Source organism: Mugil cephalus, chromosome 20 (genome assembly GCF_022458985.1).
Source record: "Mugil cephalus isolate CIBA_MC_2020 chromosome 20, CIBA_Mcephalus_1.1, whole genome shotgun sequence".
Taxonomy (NCBI): Eukaryota; Metazoa; Chordata; class Actinopteri; order Mugiliformes; family Mugilidae; genus Mugil; species Mugil cephalus.
The window spans coordinates 9,618,152-9,635,786 of NC_061789.1; the positions used below are offsets into that span (position 1 = coordinate 9,618,152).

The window sequence follows — 17,635 nt, forward strand, 5'->3', positions numbered from 1 at the left end:
GAACTTTGATTGCATCACATGTTAACCATCAGTCGCTCTCACTGGGCGTCGCCTAACTTGCGTCAAGTTAAGATTTCTTCAGCCTGTCACCTGCGGACACTGAGATTTATCGGTCCTACTAATCTCTGAATTCCATTGGCATTACTTTGTCCCATTGTTGCGAGTCTCTTTGCGAGTGTACGTCGGTTTCATTACAATGACCAAGACCTTGACCACATTCGACCTGTTGGTGTCACCATTAATGGTAAGGGTGCTTCACCAACTCGCAAAGTACAAAGACTATGGTGAAAACTCTATTTTGTGGTGGTTATTGTGTAGGTTTCTATAATGTCTTTGGCTTCCATTTATCCCTTTACTAACATATGTTGGATTCATGTTATTGTGCTTTTAAAGAAATTTAAATTTGTGGTGGAAAATTTCCACGGATGACGTGAGGGTGTTAGACTGCGAGCGAGCTGCTTCCTGCGACCAGAGCGATCGCATTAAGTTCTCTTTTGTAAGACATGATTTGTGCATGTACGCTGCGTCATTGATATACTGGTTATTTGCAAGATCAATAGAACTACATATGCGGTGATTGTGTTTGGACTTCGGAGCAGGCAAGAGCAAGTGGTGCATTATATTGGAAAAATGCTCTGACGGGTAGGAAGATTACATCGCAGTTCGCTTAATTGCGTTTCCCTCACTTGAGTGTTCTCTTTCCATCACACTGCTCCACCGAAGATCGGAGGAAATGCAAGAAAATCAAGGACGTCGAGGGAAACCTGCCTTTCGTTCCGCATCGTTCTATAAAAAACAAAATGAAAACCACGTGCCACCTTACTGTATATATTGTGCATATACAGTATAGTGCAGTGAGCAGTGACTTCACTGCTCAGAAAATAAACGAACATGAAGCATTTCTTCAAGCACTACCATATGTATCAACTGATAATTAACTGACATCAGATGTATTAATTTCCTCACAGTAAATCCATTATTTAATAATCCATGTTACGACTGGAATGACTTATAATTCGCGGAATAAATTAAGCACTTGCAGTGGAAAAGAGAAAATTAAGTAGATACAGTGACTGAATTGGGGTCGACGATGCATTTATTTATTAATTGCTGAAAGATGTTACATATCTTTATAAAATATTAAGTGCTACACATTAAAAGGGGATCGTGAAGAGTCGTTAAGGTGAACGAAGGTGACCTAAGCCTTGGGAGTAATGAACGTTTGAGTGGTTCTGCTGTTGGTTCGTCCCGTCTGGTAGGAAACAGCAGCGATATCGAGACAAGGCTTCAAAGCGTCATGATCAGCTATAAAAAGACGCGTCCTTCTGACAAAAGAGTTTAGCTAATGTGCCGTAATGTGCTCGCGCTCCCCTTCGCACTCTTCAAATGGACCGATTTCCTGGCAAAACGCTCTGAGGTATGATCTAATAAGGAAATTGTGATGTACCAAGGAACGCCGGCTGGACACGCGAGTGAGTCGTTACATTCGGGCAAAAATGCTCGTTAACCTAGTTGAGCAACTCTGTGCAGTTGTATGGTCTGTTTGGGCAAAGGTAGGACTCGCAGTTTTCTTGATTAATTACAGCGTAGCACAGTATGGATCTCTATTCAGTTCGGAAGGCGTCATTTCCGAGTTTCTACCGTCTTTCCTTCCAGTCCACCCTGCTTTCTTACTCACTACTTTCCTCCCTCTCCTCCTCCCTGCAGCTGCGACACCACAAGGGATTTAATTATCAAAATGACTAATTATTTCATTACCAGGGAGTGCAGGGTGAGGTGGTATCCACCAAATTAGAAATATAATAACTAACATGGACTGGGCTGCCAAGGCATGAAGACATTCATCACCTTTTACAGGCGGGATTAATGTGGCATTTGGACTGCCGTTAGCAGCACAGACAAATTCAATTAAGTTTAAGTGAGGAGATGTCAGCGCTGCTGAAAAGCTCATGCACAGTGACTGAAGAAGAGAGTGGGGTGGGTGGGTAGGGTATATGAAGCAAGACTGTGTGGAGTGCAGCCGGAGAAATTTAATATATAACTAGTAATGCAGTTGTTTCTAGTGTTTGAACAAACAGTCTAATAACAACAATATAATTTGGACAGTGTCTGTTTAGTGGACACGGTGTATACATTGGCTGTTTGTCTTGTGCCTGAATAGTATTTGAGTAAGCTCTTCATTGCAACGAATCAGATACATTTAATAAACCCCTAACGCTTTATATCGTAGCTGCTCACATCAGTTACTGCTTCACAGTGCAAATTGCTTATAAATGTATTCTGGTTTTATGAAAGTGAAATATACCTGCTCTAAAAAACTGTATGTATCTTGTCTTGCCTTGTTTGGTACTGTCTTTATCACTCTTCTCTATCTTGGATCAAACCAACGAAGTGAAGAGCTTCAACTAACCAAACCGGCCGTCATGCCCGAGCCGATGACTCCTTTATTTTAGGAAAGTCAAAGAACTCAGTTCTTCAATCTACCATCTAGGCTTTGTACATTCAAAGCGAGAGCTGCGCCAAGGCACATTTTCTGTGGGCGCTGGTCTCTGCCAAAGTTGTACCTTTTCATCGATATCGCGGAATAAGATCTCTGTGTTTTTCAGTTAATGGTGCTCTGGGTTTAAGTGCTCTCTAGCATTTTTGAGTGAAAGCTGGAATTCAGTTAGTGGAGATGGCGTGTCAGAGCGCAGTATCGAGGAGGTAACTCAGTTTAAAGGCTAAGCTTTCGGTTAACTGGCCTATGAGTAAGGGCTTTTGGTGGCATCCCTAAAACAGTGAGATCACATGTACTCACTGTCAAAAGAGTATCTGCCCCAAGGACAGACTCATGTAGGATTTAGAAGTTTTCCAACTTAGATAGCTACGGTTCATCGCGGCCTGCCAACAATATTGCATTAACCTAAGGCATGCATTCACTCCTCAAAACTCACACTGGCAACCCACGACTAAAATTATGGCCACTTAAACTCTGTCTAGTAGCAAATCATCGAAGCCAAGTCGCCAGTGAAATGTTCAGAGTTGCTGGGGGGATGTCTGACGAAGATACCGAAGGTCCAATAGTACAATCTGTCTCAAGTGTCAGATACGACTACAGCTGTCTGTCTTGTCGTCCTGTAGTTGACATTACTTGTCTAATTCAAACCCAGGTAAAACTGGGTACCATAGCGCAGACCACAAACTCTCCAATTCCTCCCATTTCCCATTGTGTTGGATAATAAGAGCGACTTGATTGCGTAATGTGCATAAACACACAGTGGCTTACACAATTATAAGATCACTTCTTGAACGGATTTGAAGATGAGCAGATGGACAGAGTTTGGCTTTTTAAAAATCCTTCTAAAAATCATACATCTGCAATCAGAAAATCATGTGGTTGAGTACTTTGATTTGAGAACAGAGTGAGGCCTTTTCCAATGGTGTCATTTTGGTTGTCTGGTGTGCACCAGTGCTTGTTTATGCTAAATTCTTTTAACGAATGTATTAAATACTACCCACCATGAATCGAGTTTGGGTAATTCTAATGGTACATGCCAAAGCCAAAAGGCCACATTTGGTGGAAGGCTTTGATTTTATACTCCTGGTCCATGTTTGATTTTACACACAAGTCCTTGTCATGTTTATAGTTGTTAAATGTCAAATGCATTGCTAGCTACCGAACTGTACACTGCAATCAAACAGGAGAACCACTGATCACTGTGATTGATGCTAATGTCCTAGGTATAGAGTCAAGATAAATGTGACTCCAGAGTGCCCCGATCACCTTAAACTTCCTGAAAACAAAAAATAATCAAAGATAGTCTTCAGGTCAGTCCAATGGCTTTCAACAAGTTCAGTACTAAAGATCGATGTTTGCGTTTTTTACTGGTATCGGTAATGGCTGATACGCCAATACATATATATATATATATATATATATATATATATATATATATATAAATATATATATATATATTTACAGACAGGAGCATCCACAGGATGGCCCTGTGCGAACCCTACATTAAATATTCTTTGAGTTCATTAAAATGTTTATGTTTTCGGTTAAATTGAGACTTGTATCATTTGTTATCAGTGTATCATTTTTAGCATGTAAATGGAGAGAGACCAAGCAGTATCAGCTTCAATTATCGGCTCACGTATCGGCCATACATCAATGCTGATGTAAAAAAAAAAAACGGCATCGGCCCTAAAAAAAATAAATCTCTGAATTTGCTTTACACTTACTAAGAACCATATGGTCATATCGCTTTTAGTTATAGCTATTTTAGCTATATTTTTGCTCTGCCCCAACACATGCACTGGGTGCAGCTCAAGCTGAGATTCATTTTTGATGAGAGCAAAATGAATGTGTAATTTCAGACATATATGAGGTTGGGATGCAGGACGCGGCGATGACCGTGATCGGGGTGCAACGAATGCAGGTCAGGACAGTCTTACCATGGCACCAACGCTGTATGTGGCTGCTGGAGTGAGTGTGTGGTTGTAGGGGTCGGCAGCATATACTCGTCCGTAACTGCAACACATGAGATAACAGCAGACGTCAGATAATGCTGCTCCAGCCGAGCAGCGACTGCAGATAATTATGCAGCAGTTCGTGTGTGATGTACTTACCAGTCAATAGTGATATACAACTATACACAAAATATCAAAATGATGTAATGGCATGTAAAAATAAAGACAAACATGATTCGATTAGTAAACCTCCAAAGAGGATTTTTCTACTCTGAATGTACAGCTCCATGCCTGATAATGATACAAGAGGATCAGAGAATGATGAAATTATTAGGAGTAATATTATTCACAGCAAACTCCATGGCAGTCTCACAAGCCGCTGTGGAGATATACTCTATGTGGACCTTTTTGTGTGTGTGTGTGTGTGTGTGTGTGTGTGTTGAGTGGAACACTTTGCTCGCGATTTTATGTCCCACTCCTGTGAAGAGAGAAGGGGTTGTCGTTACACATCTCCGCATGACACACACACAGAGACGCAACACGAATCCTCATAAGAAAATAGGCTAAATATATAAACGATCAAAGAATAGACCGTCAGCGCGCTTTCTGTTTTTAGCAAGAAACAGACAGCTGCAGTGTTTATTCTTAGTAGCTCCCATGCTGTGGCCAGCCAGCCCTCCCTTATCCTCCCCTAGTCCAGTCATGATAAGGGCCAATCGGGGCCAGGGCCTGTGCCCATAATTGAGCTGATTTGCATAGCAGCTCCAGTGGTTGAAGCGATTAGGAGTTAATCCCGATTAGTTTTGGACATTGCTATTCACCGCGTAGCATCCCCTCCCCCCCGCCACCCTCCCCAACACCCACACTCAGCCCCAGCACTGCGTTTGACCTATCTTATCTCGCAGCGCAGAGAGCTAACCCATCATCAGCGCGTCTGTGTGTGTGACCGAGCGTATGCAAGAGCGCGTGGTAAGCTGCAACTACAACACAAATTCAAATGCAATTTGAGTCAAATGCATTTTTAAAGTGACCCTGAGGTGAAAAGATAAACACGGAAACAAGAATTTCAACAGCTCTACAAAATGGTTGGGAGCCCGGTCAGACGCGCGCGGGTTTTTGGGAGAGAGTGAGACCGAGAGGCCATTAAGGAGGCCGAGCTACTTTCTAAAATGCAACTATAAAACCATATAATGTACTCCGGGCTGATGACCTTAAACTGCCTTTGGCTTGGTCATTTTGGAAAACATTGAAAAAGGAGTTTACCTTTTTCATTCTCGGTTTCTGCAAAAAAAGATGAGATCAGTCTAGTTTGTGGGTATTATTCCCAGTAGTAGCTCTCTGAGGCTGCACTAAGGCACAATGAGGCTTTGATGCTAGGAAACATTCTCACAATGCACGACGACTACCGCCGAAATGCATCCAGTAGCAGCTGAAATTTTTCACTCAAGCCCATATGTTAGATGGACAAAGACATCTTTACCACAATGCATCTCCTACATTCTTGAAGATGCTACGCTAGGGACCAGGCATTGCATCTAGGTTTTGATTTTTTTGCCGAGGAACGCATATAATACGACGCAGGCCCTCATTAAAGCGAAGCAGCACTGTGCTGATTCAGGCTCGTCTCAGGTCCATATCTAGGCTAACAACATCCAGTGGCAGAACAAGGTCAGGGCTACTGGAGATCAGTCGGCGTGCACCGGCGCCACGCCGAATGTGCCGCTCCGCCACCTGTGTGCTCCCCATTTCAGATTTTATGTTGGGCTTGCTTCCTGTAGCTTGTCCATCTAGAGACTGGGCAATTGCTCCTTGGCCCATAGTTGCGTCATGGACACCGGAGCATGTCCACATGTCACGGGCCATTAATGAAACACGTCACCTTGACTGCCCTGTCCTATCATAATATCCATTCTCCAGGTGACGCTGTGAGGAGGCCCCGCATATGGCGTGCTGTCGGGGAGGTTTTGTACAAACAGGGGAAGGATTATGTGTTTAGAATTTAATTCCGCCTTTAGCCCTCGTTAGGCCGGTTTAGATTTTGATTGATAGTTCAGAAATGTCTCCACATATAGCCCCTGAACCGTACACTTCTCTTTGAATAAAAAATAAGAAATAAGATTTATGCGATTGGTGATCTCATATGTCGTTTTGAGCCTTCGACAAGGACAAACCAGCTATTTCCAGCTTTGAAGCTCAGCATTGTGACTGCAGCGTCACACATCAAATGCGCGGGGGGTGACAATCTCCTTATCGCGAAAGCAAATTAGTGTATTTCCTGAAATGTTAAAGTATTCCAACGCACAGCAACAGAATGATATCGCAAACAAACCACACTTCACCCTCAGAGATAAACAGATGGAGCCCGGGCGAAGTAAAAAGGGTCGACCCATCCTTATTTGTATTTCACGTCTCAGTCTCTCCTCCTCCTTCGCAAATTATTCTCCCCACCTGCTAAAGATGTGTTAAGATATCTGCGCAGAGCAGGAGGAAAGCCAGGCACTTTCGAGAGATAAGATTCACAAAACCGTTAGCGTTCCCCGGTAATGTGTGCAAGCGTTGATGGGTCTGGGAGCTTGAGCGCGCGCGCAGATGACGCGCTTTCCCTTTTATGGGTTCAAGCACGAGGATGTCAGGGCTGTTCAGTTGATGAAATGAGCCGGTCGTCGTTAATTCCTGGACCCTGGGAAAGTTCCCGCTCCGTTAAAGGGCGTTTAAAAAAAAAAAAAAAGAAGAAGAAATCTGTGTTCGACCATGTGTGCGCGTGCAGCAATTTGTGGATGCTCAAAGTGCACTTGCGTTTGTCTATCTGCATGAGCGACTGCACTGGATTTACACCGGTTTGTGTGGCTCAAGAGACGGACGGGGTCTGGCCGGGATTCATAAAAGCAGCTGTTGGTGCTTCCCCTCTGTTGCCCTCGTGGCAAAAACATGACCCACATGGTGCCAGCGTGGCCCCGCACAGATGGCTACACACTATACAAGGGAACCTTTAATGTCACACCAGACCTCTGTGAAACAGTGCTCTTGTAAACATTTGGCTTACAAAAAAAAATACAGGACTGCTTCTTTAGCAATGATGGGGAAAAATGTGATATTATTTACTTGTTAAATACATCATACATACTCTCATTACTTGGGCAATGGTGTTTTGTCACGATTGTATTTCATCTGTCACAACCCTAGCCCGATCCAATGATTCTGGCCATATGCTCCACTATGTTTACTAGCTCGTCTCTAAGCGCGTGGTAATATTCTTTAAAAACACAGCCAAAAAAAGAAAAGAGACAAAACCCAAATTGACTGCCGGGGAAGCCTTATTAGGAAATTTAGTTGGTTCATTGGAATGGACATTTAGTTAGGTGGGGAACAGCAGCACATTTCTCCCAGTGCTCTCTTAGGTGTAAGCTCAATTAGCTTTTAACTTGTCCCACCTCTTTCTCTTACCTACACGCTTCACGGCCGACTAAAGTAACGTGACGACTGCTTATGACATACCCTTTATTTGAAAGACTCCGTTATCACAACTAACCCTAGATAAACTGGATAACATGTGCAGATAACCTTTTAATCGAGTGAAGCACATAGACTGTAAAGAAACCAACAGTGGATGCCATGACGGTTCCTCAAAGTGTAGATAAAACACGTGGAGCTCCCCCTGGTGGCTGGTTGCAACAGTTTTTTGTTGTTGTTGTTTTACTCGATTAAAAGCTTTTTAGCTTGAAACAAGATGTGACATCATGATAGAGAGCCATGGTTGACAGTCGCCAAGATCTCCTGAATTCACTTTTCAGGATTTGTACAACACTACAAATGTCAAAATAACCAGTTGTCCATTTGAAAACTAAAAATGGGTGCGTGTGCTGCAAATTGTGCTAACCAACCTCAGGGATCTTTGAATTTTTATTATTTTTTTTTGTTTGTGCTAAGTAAAATGTTTGCAAAGTGGGATTGTACGTAAGCTAGGGAAAAGAGTTGGCAACCGATAGTTGGCATTTACATTATCTAAATACATAATGGTGCTTTTTGTAAGAGTGCAGTGTATAATCCAACCAAAATGCAAACACAAGTGAGCCTAGTGAAGGTATGGGTATCCCTTAATTTTTGCCTCACTTTGCTCAATAGATTTGTCCTTTGTTTTTCTCTGTTGAAGCACTAGAGGCTCACAGTTTGACCCTGTTCGGAACATGCTCCGTTTTAATGGACACTGCACTTGTTCATAACATCATTAAGTGTCTGTTTTGTTTCCTTCCACACGCACAGAGGAACATAAATTAGGGATGAAAGACTTAAAGGAAGAGCTCAAGGAGGATCAGATCAAGAGAGAGCGAGAGCAGAGGAGAGGAAAGTGTTCAGGCAAGGGGACCGGGAAAAAAAAAAGACAGAAAACAGAATTATATGATGACCAGAAGTGTCAAATGTTGCATGCTGCATTTAGAATTTCACATGATGCCCTCTGGTGCATCATGAGTCTTCGTTTGATTACCATGTGTATCAACGTACAGCCGAGTCGTGCCATTCAGCATTAGTTCTCACGGCAGCCACGCACATGTGCCACAGAAGATGCTTCTCAAGTCATCGCTTATTACGTCCTCCTGTCGCCCAGATTCACGTGCGCGAGTGTGTCGCACAGAGGTTTTTAAGAAGCCGAGGACCACTGCTTTAATCTCACGTATCAGTTTCCCCCTGATGTGTTCTGAATAAAAGCACAGAGGCAGTGAATAAATCTTCTCCACTTCTAATCTTGGCTCCCCCTTAATTCTCCCTTGGCAAATACAGTGTCATCATTCATAAGCACGATAGTTTCTTTTCCGGTAAACCAGCTGTATACCTACATCGTCTGCTAAAATATTACCTGCTCTATTGCCTGGAGTCAAAGCCTTGTCTGGAATAATTTGACATCACGCTACTGACTTCGATGAATTGTGTTTCTGCCATCCGCAATTGTTAATTCAAACTGAGCTTCCCCCCCCAAAAAAAGAGAGAGCGAAAAGAAAACGAGTTGGAGAAAGTGAGGCGGAAGATGAATAATGAATCAAAAAGGACAGACATCTGCAAGTCCCAAGCAATTATAAACTAAAATTACACAGCCGTGCTTACTAATTTAACACAAATTATTCATTGTGTTATGAATATATCTATTATTAATAAAATGGGGAAGGGGCATATGGGAGATAAAGCACCCTCACATAGCATTTCAGCCCCAGAAACCACTATTTCAACTCAAGCCTTCCCATTTACAATATTCATTTATCATATTTTCACCATTTAACCAGAACTGTTTGTTTCTTTCATTTGCGGAGTGAATTCTTAGCAGGAGGATGTCTGCGCCCGAGACTTTGACGACTCCAACTTGCAGTGCAATTCAGTGCAATAGCCTCGTAATAAACCTCCGCTGTTGTGAATTTCTCAGAGAGGTACTGATTGGACTTCACTTCCAGTTTTGAGTTTGTGCATCGCGCTGCCGTTTCAACGGATAGTAATATTGTGCGTGAGTCAGGCTAGGGGCGGGAGACGATGTGAACTTTTATGGGTCGGGGTTACCCCGGTGTAACTGTAGAAACAAATGTCAAAGGCTCACAAACAGCACCTTTTAGAACGGAGAGCAAATAGCCTGAGCAATGGACACAAATGTGTTGCGACGCACAAATGAAACAATTCAAAAATGTGCGTGATGATTTATGGGTAACTCGTTGCGCCTAGCTATTGTAATGGTCCAATGCAAAAGCATGCCAAGATCTGGAGAAAATATATATATTTTTTGTGTGCAAATAAACGGTAAATAAGCCTGACACATATGGATCAGGTTACATTTGTGACTTTTGAGACTCTCTTCCAGGAAACAGATCCGCAAATGTGGTCTGCGCTACGTGTAAATAGCACACTGCCTGCATATTTCCCATGTCGTGGCATTTTCAGCTCTTTACGTGTCACTGAATGAAGCTGCTACTGGCCCTTTCCAAGCTGAGTTTGACCGGCTGCCGCTGCGGTGTTGGAGGAGAACAGTAGCTGCGTCCAGAGCTCCCGGTCGTGTGCATGAGTGGTTTTTTACGAAAGCCGCAAGCCTCAGTCAGCACCGTACGAATGTTTCGGAATGGGAAATGCGTGACGTTAGTGCGAATGAAGGTGAATGGAGCCAGTGGAGTCAGGGTTAAATGACATTTTGGCTGTTTCACAAAAACAAAAACAAACATTAGAGTTCTCAATCTCGCACTGTATGTCCACAACAGTTCATTGCTTCTTACCTGTCACTGTATGCAGCAGCTGTGGCAGCAGTAGGCTGGGCATATCTGTAGGCAGCGTAACCACCCTAAAAACACACGCACACACAAAACAGATAACAGCAAAGTTAATATATAATATATATACCAACGTATTATTAACATTTTGTCAGTGCTAACACTTTTGTGTTGTAGATGTTCAAGTGCATGTAAATATGGGAATGCATGTTCACTAATGAGATCCACACATGTGAGACAAAGAACCTGCTGATCTCCAAGAATGAGAATTACAAATTCGCTCAAATAGTTAGGTAATAATATTTAAATTATTATGGGTTTTATTATTTATTATAATTATTATTATTATTTATTATTATTGATTTTTTTAAGCTAGATATTTATTTTTAAAAAATGTTATAAAAGCAAATATTAAATTGTGGTTAAGATTTAAGTGATTTATAAAACCTAGAAGTGGTATATTCCATATAGGAATTTCCATGACCAACAATATCTGTACGTGATACAGCAATGATGGAAACTATTGATCAATCTGATAATAAGATAAGATAAAGATAAAGAAGCATGCTTATGGCTGAAGGGGAGACTGGATCTGCAAAAGGTATATGTAAAATTATAACAAAAGCTGTAAAGCGAATGGGTTATGAGCAATCCAGCAGACCAAATGAAACGTGCAAAGAAGTTCAATGGGTGGACCACAAAAAAAAAAACAAAAAAAAAAAAACACAAACACAGACAGTTTAATTCAATCCAATCCAAAACCCTATGTGTGGATTCAACTTTTCTGACAATTTTTACTTTGCTTTTGTGCTGCTGCATAATCTTCTAAAGCCGGGGGTGAGAGAAACCGTGGTTGTGGCTGGCAGTGAGATGAGCTGCTGGCAAAGCCGACGAACCCACAGGCTTGTTTGAAATCACTGTCCAGATGCTGAAAAAGGGCTAGATGTTTCAAACCTGGTTCCATCTCTCCTGAGTGCGTTTAAGCCAAAAGCCGCGAGGGTTGTGTATTGTATACGGTGTGTCTCTGAGGTCGCGCGGCCCCGTGACGGTGTTTGCATATGTTTTAAGGTTTACCTAATCTCTTAATGCGTCGGTGAGATTAAACCCAGAGCTGAGAAAGAGAGGCTTTTAGACCTCCAAATTTGGCACATTACGCTCCAGAGCACAGTTGACACTGTATAATATTTAATTGGATCTGAAAATGTCATAGGCATAAGGTATTGAGTACTGACTATCCATGTGATTCTGTACGATTATGAGTACGGAAATTAAAAAGAATATGCAGTGCACAATATTAATGTTAAAAAGAGCATTTTTGTTTAAGGTTGTTAAAGGTTATTTAAAGTTGAAAAGGCACGTTGAAGTTGTTTTTTTTAATGTATATTTGGTATCTGTAAAAGTTAGACTGGGGAGTCACATAACCTGGGTCCTTGGGTGAAGGTAACCAATTGCGATTGCATGAGGAGTAAACCTTATTTCTTTAGTTATTCTAAAAGATCTGCATCTGCACCTGCCTGCACGCATCCTCACAGTTTGATATTACATCTCCTTCAAATTCACAGTCAGAGTTAATGAATTAATCTTTAGACAGAGTGGAGGAATATGATGAGATAATGCAGCGTTATTTTCAAGGAGGTTCCTTTGTGTCTTTCTGCACTTGGAAATATCTCAGGTACTCAGTAAAACAACTATACTGACTGTGTTTACATGTAGAATGTATAGAAGCCTAGTTTGACAAACAGTAAATGTAGTCACTGACGTGAGCTACCAGTTTGACCGCTCGAGGTTGCCGTCCGTCCTAATTGATGAGAGGGAGGAGCTGGGGTGGAGTGATGGCTGGGTGTGACTGAGAACCACTGAGTTGACATACCAATTTATCTAGCCACGCCACTAAATGCAACTCTATTTGAGCTGAATATCTTATTAACAATGGAGGGGGTGGGTGGATTCAGGTTTGGCTCATTTTATAATAGTAATCGTTCTCATAAGATTTTTCTCATAAGAGAAAAAAACACTCTTTCATTGTACTACTGACTTTTACTGAACGCTCTTGAACGTGTTGAGCACGTAGCTTAATATCCATCAATTATTTCAGTTCCCTGTCACAGTGATAAGTGTAATAAACAAGGCTAGTTCAGGTAGGTAATGTTCAAGGAAACAAATATGTTGCTTCGGCGTTGGTTAAAGTGCACATAAGCCTGGGTATTGTTTGCTATTTATTCTCAGTCCACCATTGCTCTCCTGTTTGAGGTGGGCATTCGTGGGAGAGAACAGAGGGTCACAGTAAACAACAAGTCCCTGGCAGCAAAGCGAGCAAGTGAGTGGCTGTGGCTGAGGAGGAAACACGCTAGCTGCATGCTAAAGCATGCTAAAGGTAAGCCTAGCTGAGTGGTTTTAGTAGTTAGTAGTAGGTCTAAGCTAATATCACGGTTGAAAGTCACACAGTTGTGTGGTGGCAGCATGGAGGACGCTGGAGCTCACTGTTAAGCCTTCTTGAAGTGTCGTGGGCCTAACTTAACGAAAGACTGGTTAAGGGAGGTGCCCACTTGAAAACCCCAATGATGTGCCGTACACTGCCTACAGTTGGTGACTAGGGTAATTAGCAACTGTCTTCTTCTTGGTTGCTAGCTGGTAGCTGACTGTTAGCCTGCTGGTTGGTTTTTCAGTTGGACTGGGCTTCTGAATGTGTTTTGCCTCAGATCTTGGCAGAAGGAAGTGTAGCATCTTATCCTGTGTAATAATGGATTCTCAGAAAATCTAGAGAACAAACACAGCTTTCTAAAAATGAAACACTGCAATATGCTAAAATCTAAAAGGCAAATTATATTATGTGCCACAATTATTTCCATTATTTAGAGCTGCAATTTTAGATTAACAGAGGATATTGGGAGTAAGTACTGATATTTTCTTCTTTTAGAGTCTGCCTACTGCACTTTATTGGACAGGCTGTGCAAGTCTTACTGAAGCCAGTTTTCGTTTGTCTGAGGCAGTCTAGCTGTAGTAGTGTTTGTCAGCACTATGTCAAACTGTAAGTGCTGACACAATGCTGCATCATGCATGGCAGTGTTGCTTAGCGTCAGCATCACAGGGCCATCTAATACACTCTGTGAAGCCACCACAGTTTATCTAGCGTATCAGTTCCCTCTCCCCACGATGCAAGTACAAATTAACAGACCCCAAAGCAGATGCATGCAAACAAATGACATTTCAGCTACTACAAGATTTCTACATGATATCATGGAATTACTCATTGTGCCACTTCAGGAACAATTTTAAAAGAATAAATGGTTAGGACTAGGGACAGGTGAAGGTGGTCCTTCATTGAGTTTTCATGACATGAAATGAACACAGTAAAACCCACAATATACTGAGATCTTGTTGGAGTGTTAGCGTTATGGGCATCTCTAATCCCTTTTAGTTCATTGTTTATGGTCAACAAACTCCTCTTATTAACTGGTTTTCTGGCAGCAGCTGCAGGTTTGCAAGGTAGTGAAGAATTTAGCAGCTAAAATTTGGAAGACCTTCAAGAGAGAAAATATTGTCCTAATTTCATTAGGTGGACACTTTTAATATGGCAGTATATCAGCTAGATATTGACAGCATTCACCATAACAGGTGTATAACATGATATTATGTAAATACTGTGTTTAAAATCTGTTCTACTGCCCCAAGTGGCCATAGATACATAAGCATGCAGCTATAATATCAAGCATAGATAAGCTTCGATTGGTGTAGTGCATGTTAGCACATTTTAGCCATGCAAATGGTCAAAGTAACATACATGCTCAACAACATGCTGCACAAAGTAACAAATTATTAACAAAAAAAAAAAAAACACTCTGACAGTACAAACTGTACGTGGCATGCAGGAAAGGTACAGCAAGTAAAAAGGAACACATACATCAATGCATATTTGCAAAATGGTAATGTAATGGTAAGGCAAGGCGTGCCATGATGGGCAACAAAAGTACCAATTCTAATCATGCACAGTTTTAAACCTTTAGGTCACCAGGTTTTGCTTTAGTTAGTCCATCTTGTCTTGAAGAGTTTTAGATAGAGTATGGATTTGAATCAAATAAGTTTAACTTGATTCAGACTGAGACACAGAACGTCTTGATGATGACACCTCTTGTACCAAATTGTTAGGGTTAGGGTTAGGTTTATATGTGTCTATATATTTTTTTTCTGATTAGCCATAATGTTTGTTTGTTTCAAGAATATACAGATTTTTTTTGGCGAATTGGAACAGGTGATTTGGATTTGAATTGTCCGTCCATAGCCAGGACATAATGGAACGTGTACTAAGTTTTTTGGGTCTATTTAGTCTGATACGTATCCATAAATTGAGGTAATGTGTATTATCTTGTGTATAGAAAGAACAGAAGTTTAACTCCAGTTTGTTTCACATAGAGTGGCAGTACATTTCTTAACAAGACTGAAAGAAAAAAAACATCTTGAATGGGCCTTTTTCTTCCTCAGTGGCATTAAACACAATACACTGACAAACCAGTCTAGTGTATTCCAAGTAGCTATTGCCATGTACTGACAAAAGCAACCAACCATTTTCCACTCAGTAACTCTCAAAATCCTTCTAGCGACTGTCAGAGCTCCACCATGATCCCCATGTCTTCAGCAGAGTCTAACACCAGCTTCTTGTTGTCACTCCGACTACCACCAGTGGCAACATTACCGAGTGGTCAGTCAGTCAGTCTCCCATATTCCCAGTCGCCCACCTCTCAAACGCCATGTCGTCTTGAGATCACACCTTCTATAGTCATAGTGTCCTAGTTTCACTTTTGTGTTTTCCAGAATAGAGGCTTCGAGCAGAATTTGAGGGCGTAGTAGCCACCCCTGTGTATGATCAGATGCAAGCAGTTAGATTATAATTTGATACTGCTGACTCTGAATGGCATATGGTTGAAACCCTCCTCGATAATTTATTATAAAACAAAAGCCAGGCTCAGCGACAATAGCAGTGCTTCTCGCACCATTTCACCTTCCACCCTTCCATGCCCCCACGACTGAGTGAGTCTGCCCTGACATGAACAATGCATTATTACCACTGTAAAGTGTGGAGGCGAGAAAGTGATACTTTGAGCGTGTGATGATGGGCCGTGGCAGGAAGATAAACAGGTTGGCCCGTGTTAGTCACCAGCCACTGTGTGACTGTCACTCCTGACTGAGTGACTAATGGCAACCCTTACAGCCCTGCGTGAATGTGTGTGTGGGTGCAGGTTATGTTTGGAGAGGAGATAAATACTCGGGGTGAAGGCGCGTATGGTCGAGTGCTGTCTACGCCACACAAATGCACGCACACACACACACACACACACACACACACACAGTTTCACGGCTTGCAATCAATCACAGCTGAATCGGTGAAGGAAAGTAAGACCTATGAGGAGTTCTAGCCCTGTTTGTCTATTTTCACTAACCCTAACTCAGGGGTCTTCAACGTTTTTCAGGCCAAGGACCCCCAAACTGATGGAGAGGTTAAATAGGGACCCACTACCTACTATTTGTGTCCTATATAAACTTGGCCTGTGCTATTTCTAAATATACATTATTATCATCATTTTACAATATTAAGCAATTCAAATAATACACAGGTTCAAATATTGTTTTTGTTTTTTTTTTTTGCTTGTTTTTTTAATTTCAAACACAAAGACCTATGCTCTAACTGATTACACAAAACTGTTTAAAAATTTCTTAAAAAAAAAATCAAATCTCTAATAAAATCTACTATTTTAACCATGGATGTCTGTAATGACTTTTTATTTATTATTAAATTAAACTAATAAAGACTTCTTCAAAATTGTTATAGAAGATTGTTATAGTTGTTAATTTTTGCAATCTTATCTTCTATTTGGATCAATTAACTGAATACACTTCCCAAGTTATTTATTTATTTTTTTTCAATAAACATAAACACAGCTTTGGGGCTCTTGATCCCTTTGCTAATGAATATTAAATGTTGTGATTCCAGCATGGCAATCAATCCCTGTGGCAGGGGCACGAGGCTAATGGGGATGCAAGGAGGTCGAATGTTATGGGAGCTATCTAAGCACCTCCTCCACACACACACACACACACACACACACACACACACACACACACACACACACACACACACACACACACACACACACACACACAAAACACACACACACACACACTCTTACGTACACACAGCACATCATTAGTCTGCATCTCCCTGAAGCCTCTGCCACATGTGCGCTTGTGGTTTCTATTGTTCATTGTGACAGAGTAAGACAGTGCTTGAAATTCTGCTTATTAACGATGTTATTTCTCACTTCTATGAACCTCAACCTTCTTCTAGGCAGCAGTGGATCTAAAAAAGCACATATTTGTCAGTGGGTAGGCGTGTGTGTGTCTGTTGCAACCTTGAAATGTCAAGTTCAAGGACCAGTATGAAATCAGATAACTTGTAATTTTTACATTAACTTAGAACTCACATGTTGTTTTTCTTGGATTTCCGCATCAGTTATGTACAGTTTCTGTTTATTTATTATCATCATCATTGTAAATATTTTATCTTGAGCGTGACGTTTAAAAGCTCTCCAACAAAGACTCAAGGTATAGCAGAGTGAGGACAACCATGCCTTGCAGCATTAAGTAGTAAAAGGTGTCTGATTCCTTCTCTATAACACACGTCAGTGTCATCTGCGTATTGTCTTATATTTTTAAAAAGTCTTCATGCCACTGGGTTAGACAGTGTTGTGTGGTGGTTCTATGTTTATGGATGATCGAAATGAATCTAAATCCTATGCTCAGTGTATGCTTTATTATTAGATTACATATTTAAAAGTTAAGCATAAATTGTAGCCGCGCAGAAGGTGACCGTGGAGATATGCTCATATTGAATAGAGACCAAATTATATAGCATCATTTTCACTTTTCCTGAATGGAACATTCATACATTTTAT

General features: G+C 41.3%; 1 protein-coding gene across 8 annotated transcripts in view; it reads right to left on the minus strand.

Moving 5' to 3' along the window:
• The window catches only part of rbfox1 (RNA binding fox-1 homolog 1), a 214,003-nt gene that overhangs the window by 6,434 nt on the left and 189,934 nt on the right, over positions 1-17,635 (minus strand). For all 8 annotated transcript variants that reach the window (XM_047571409.1, XM_047571405.1, XM_047571407.1 and 5 more), the window contains 2 exons: positions 10,695-10,759; positions 4,438-4,513 (listed from right to left, as the gene is read on the minus strand). In XM_047571409.1, the coding sequence (XP_047427365.1) occupies positions 4,438-4,513; positions 10,695-10,759 (141 nt within the window). The remainder of the gene's footprint in view (positions 1-4,437; positions 4,514-10,694; positions 10,760-17,635) is intronic.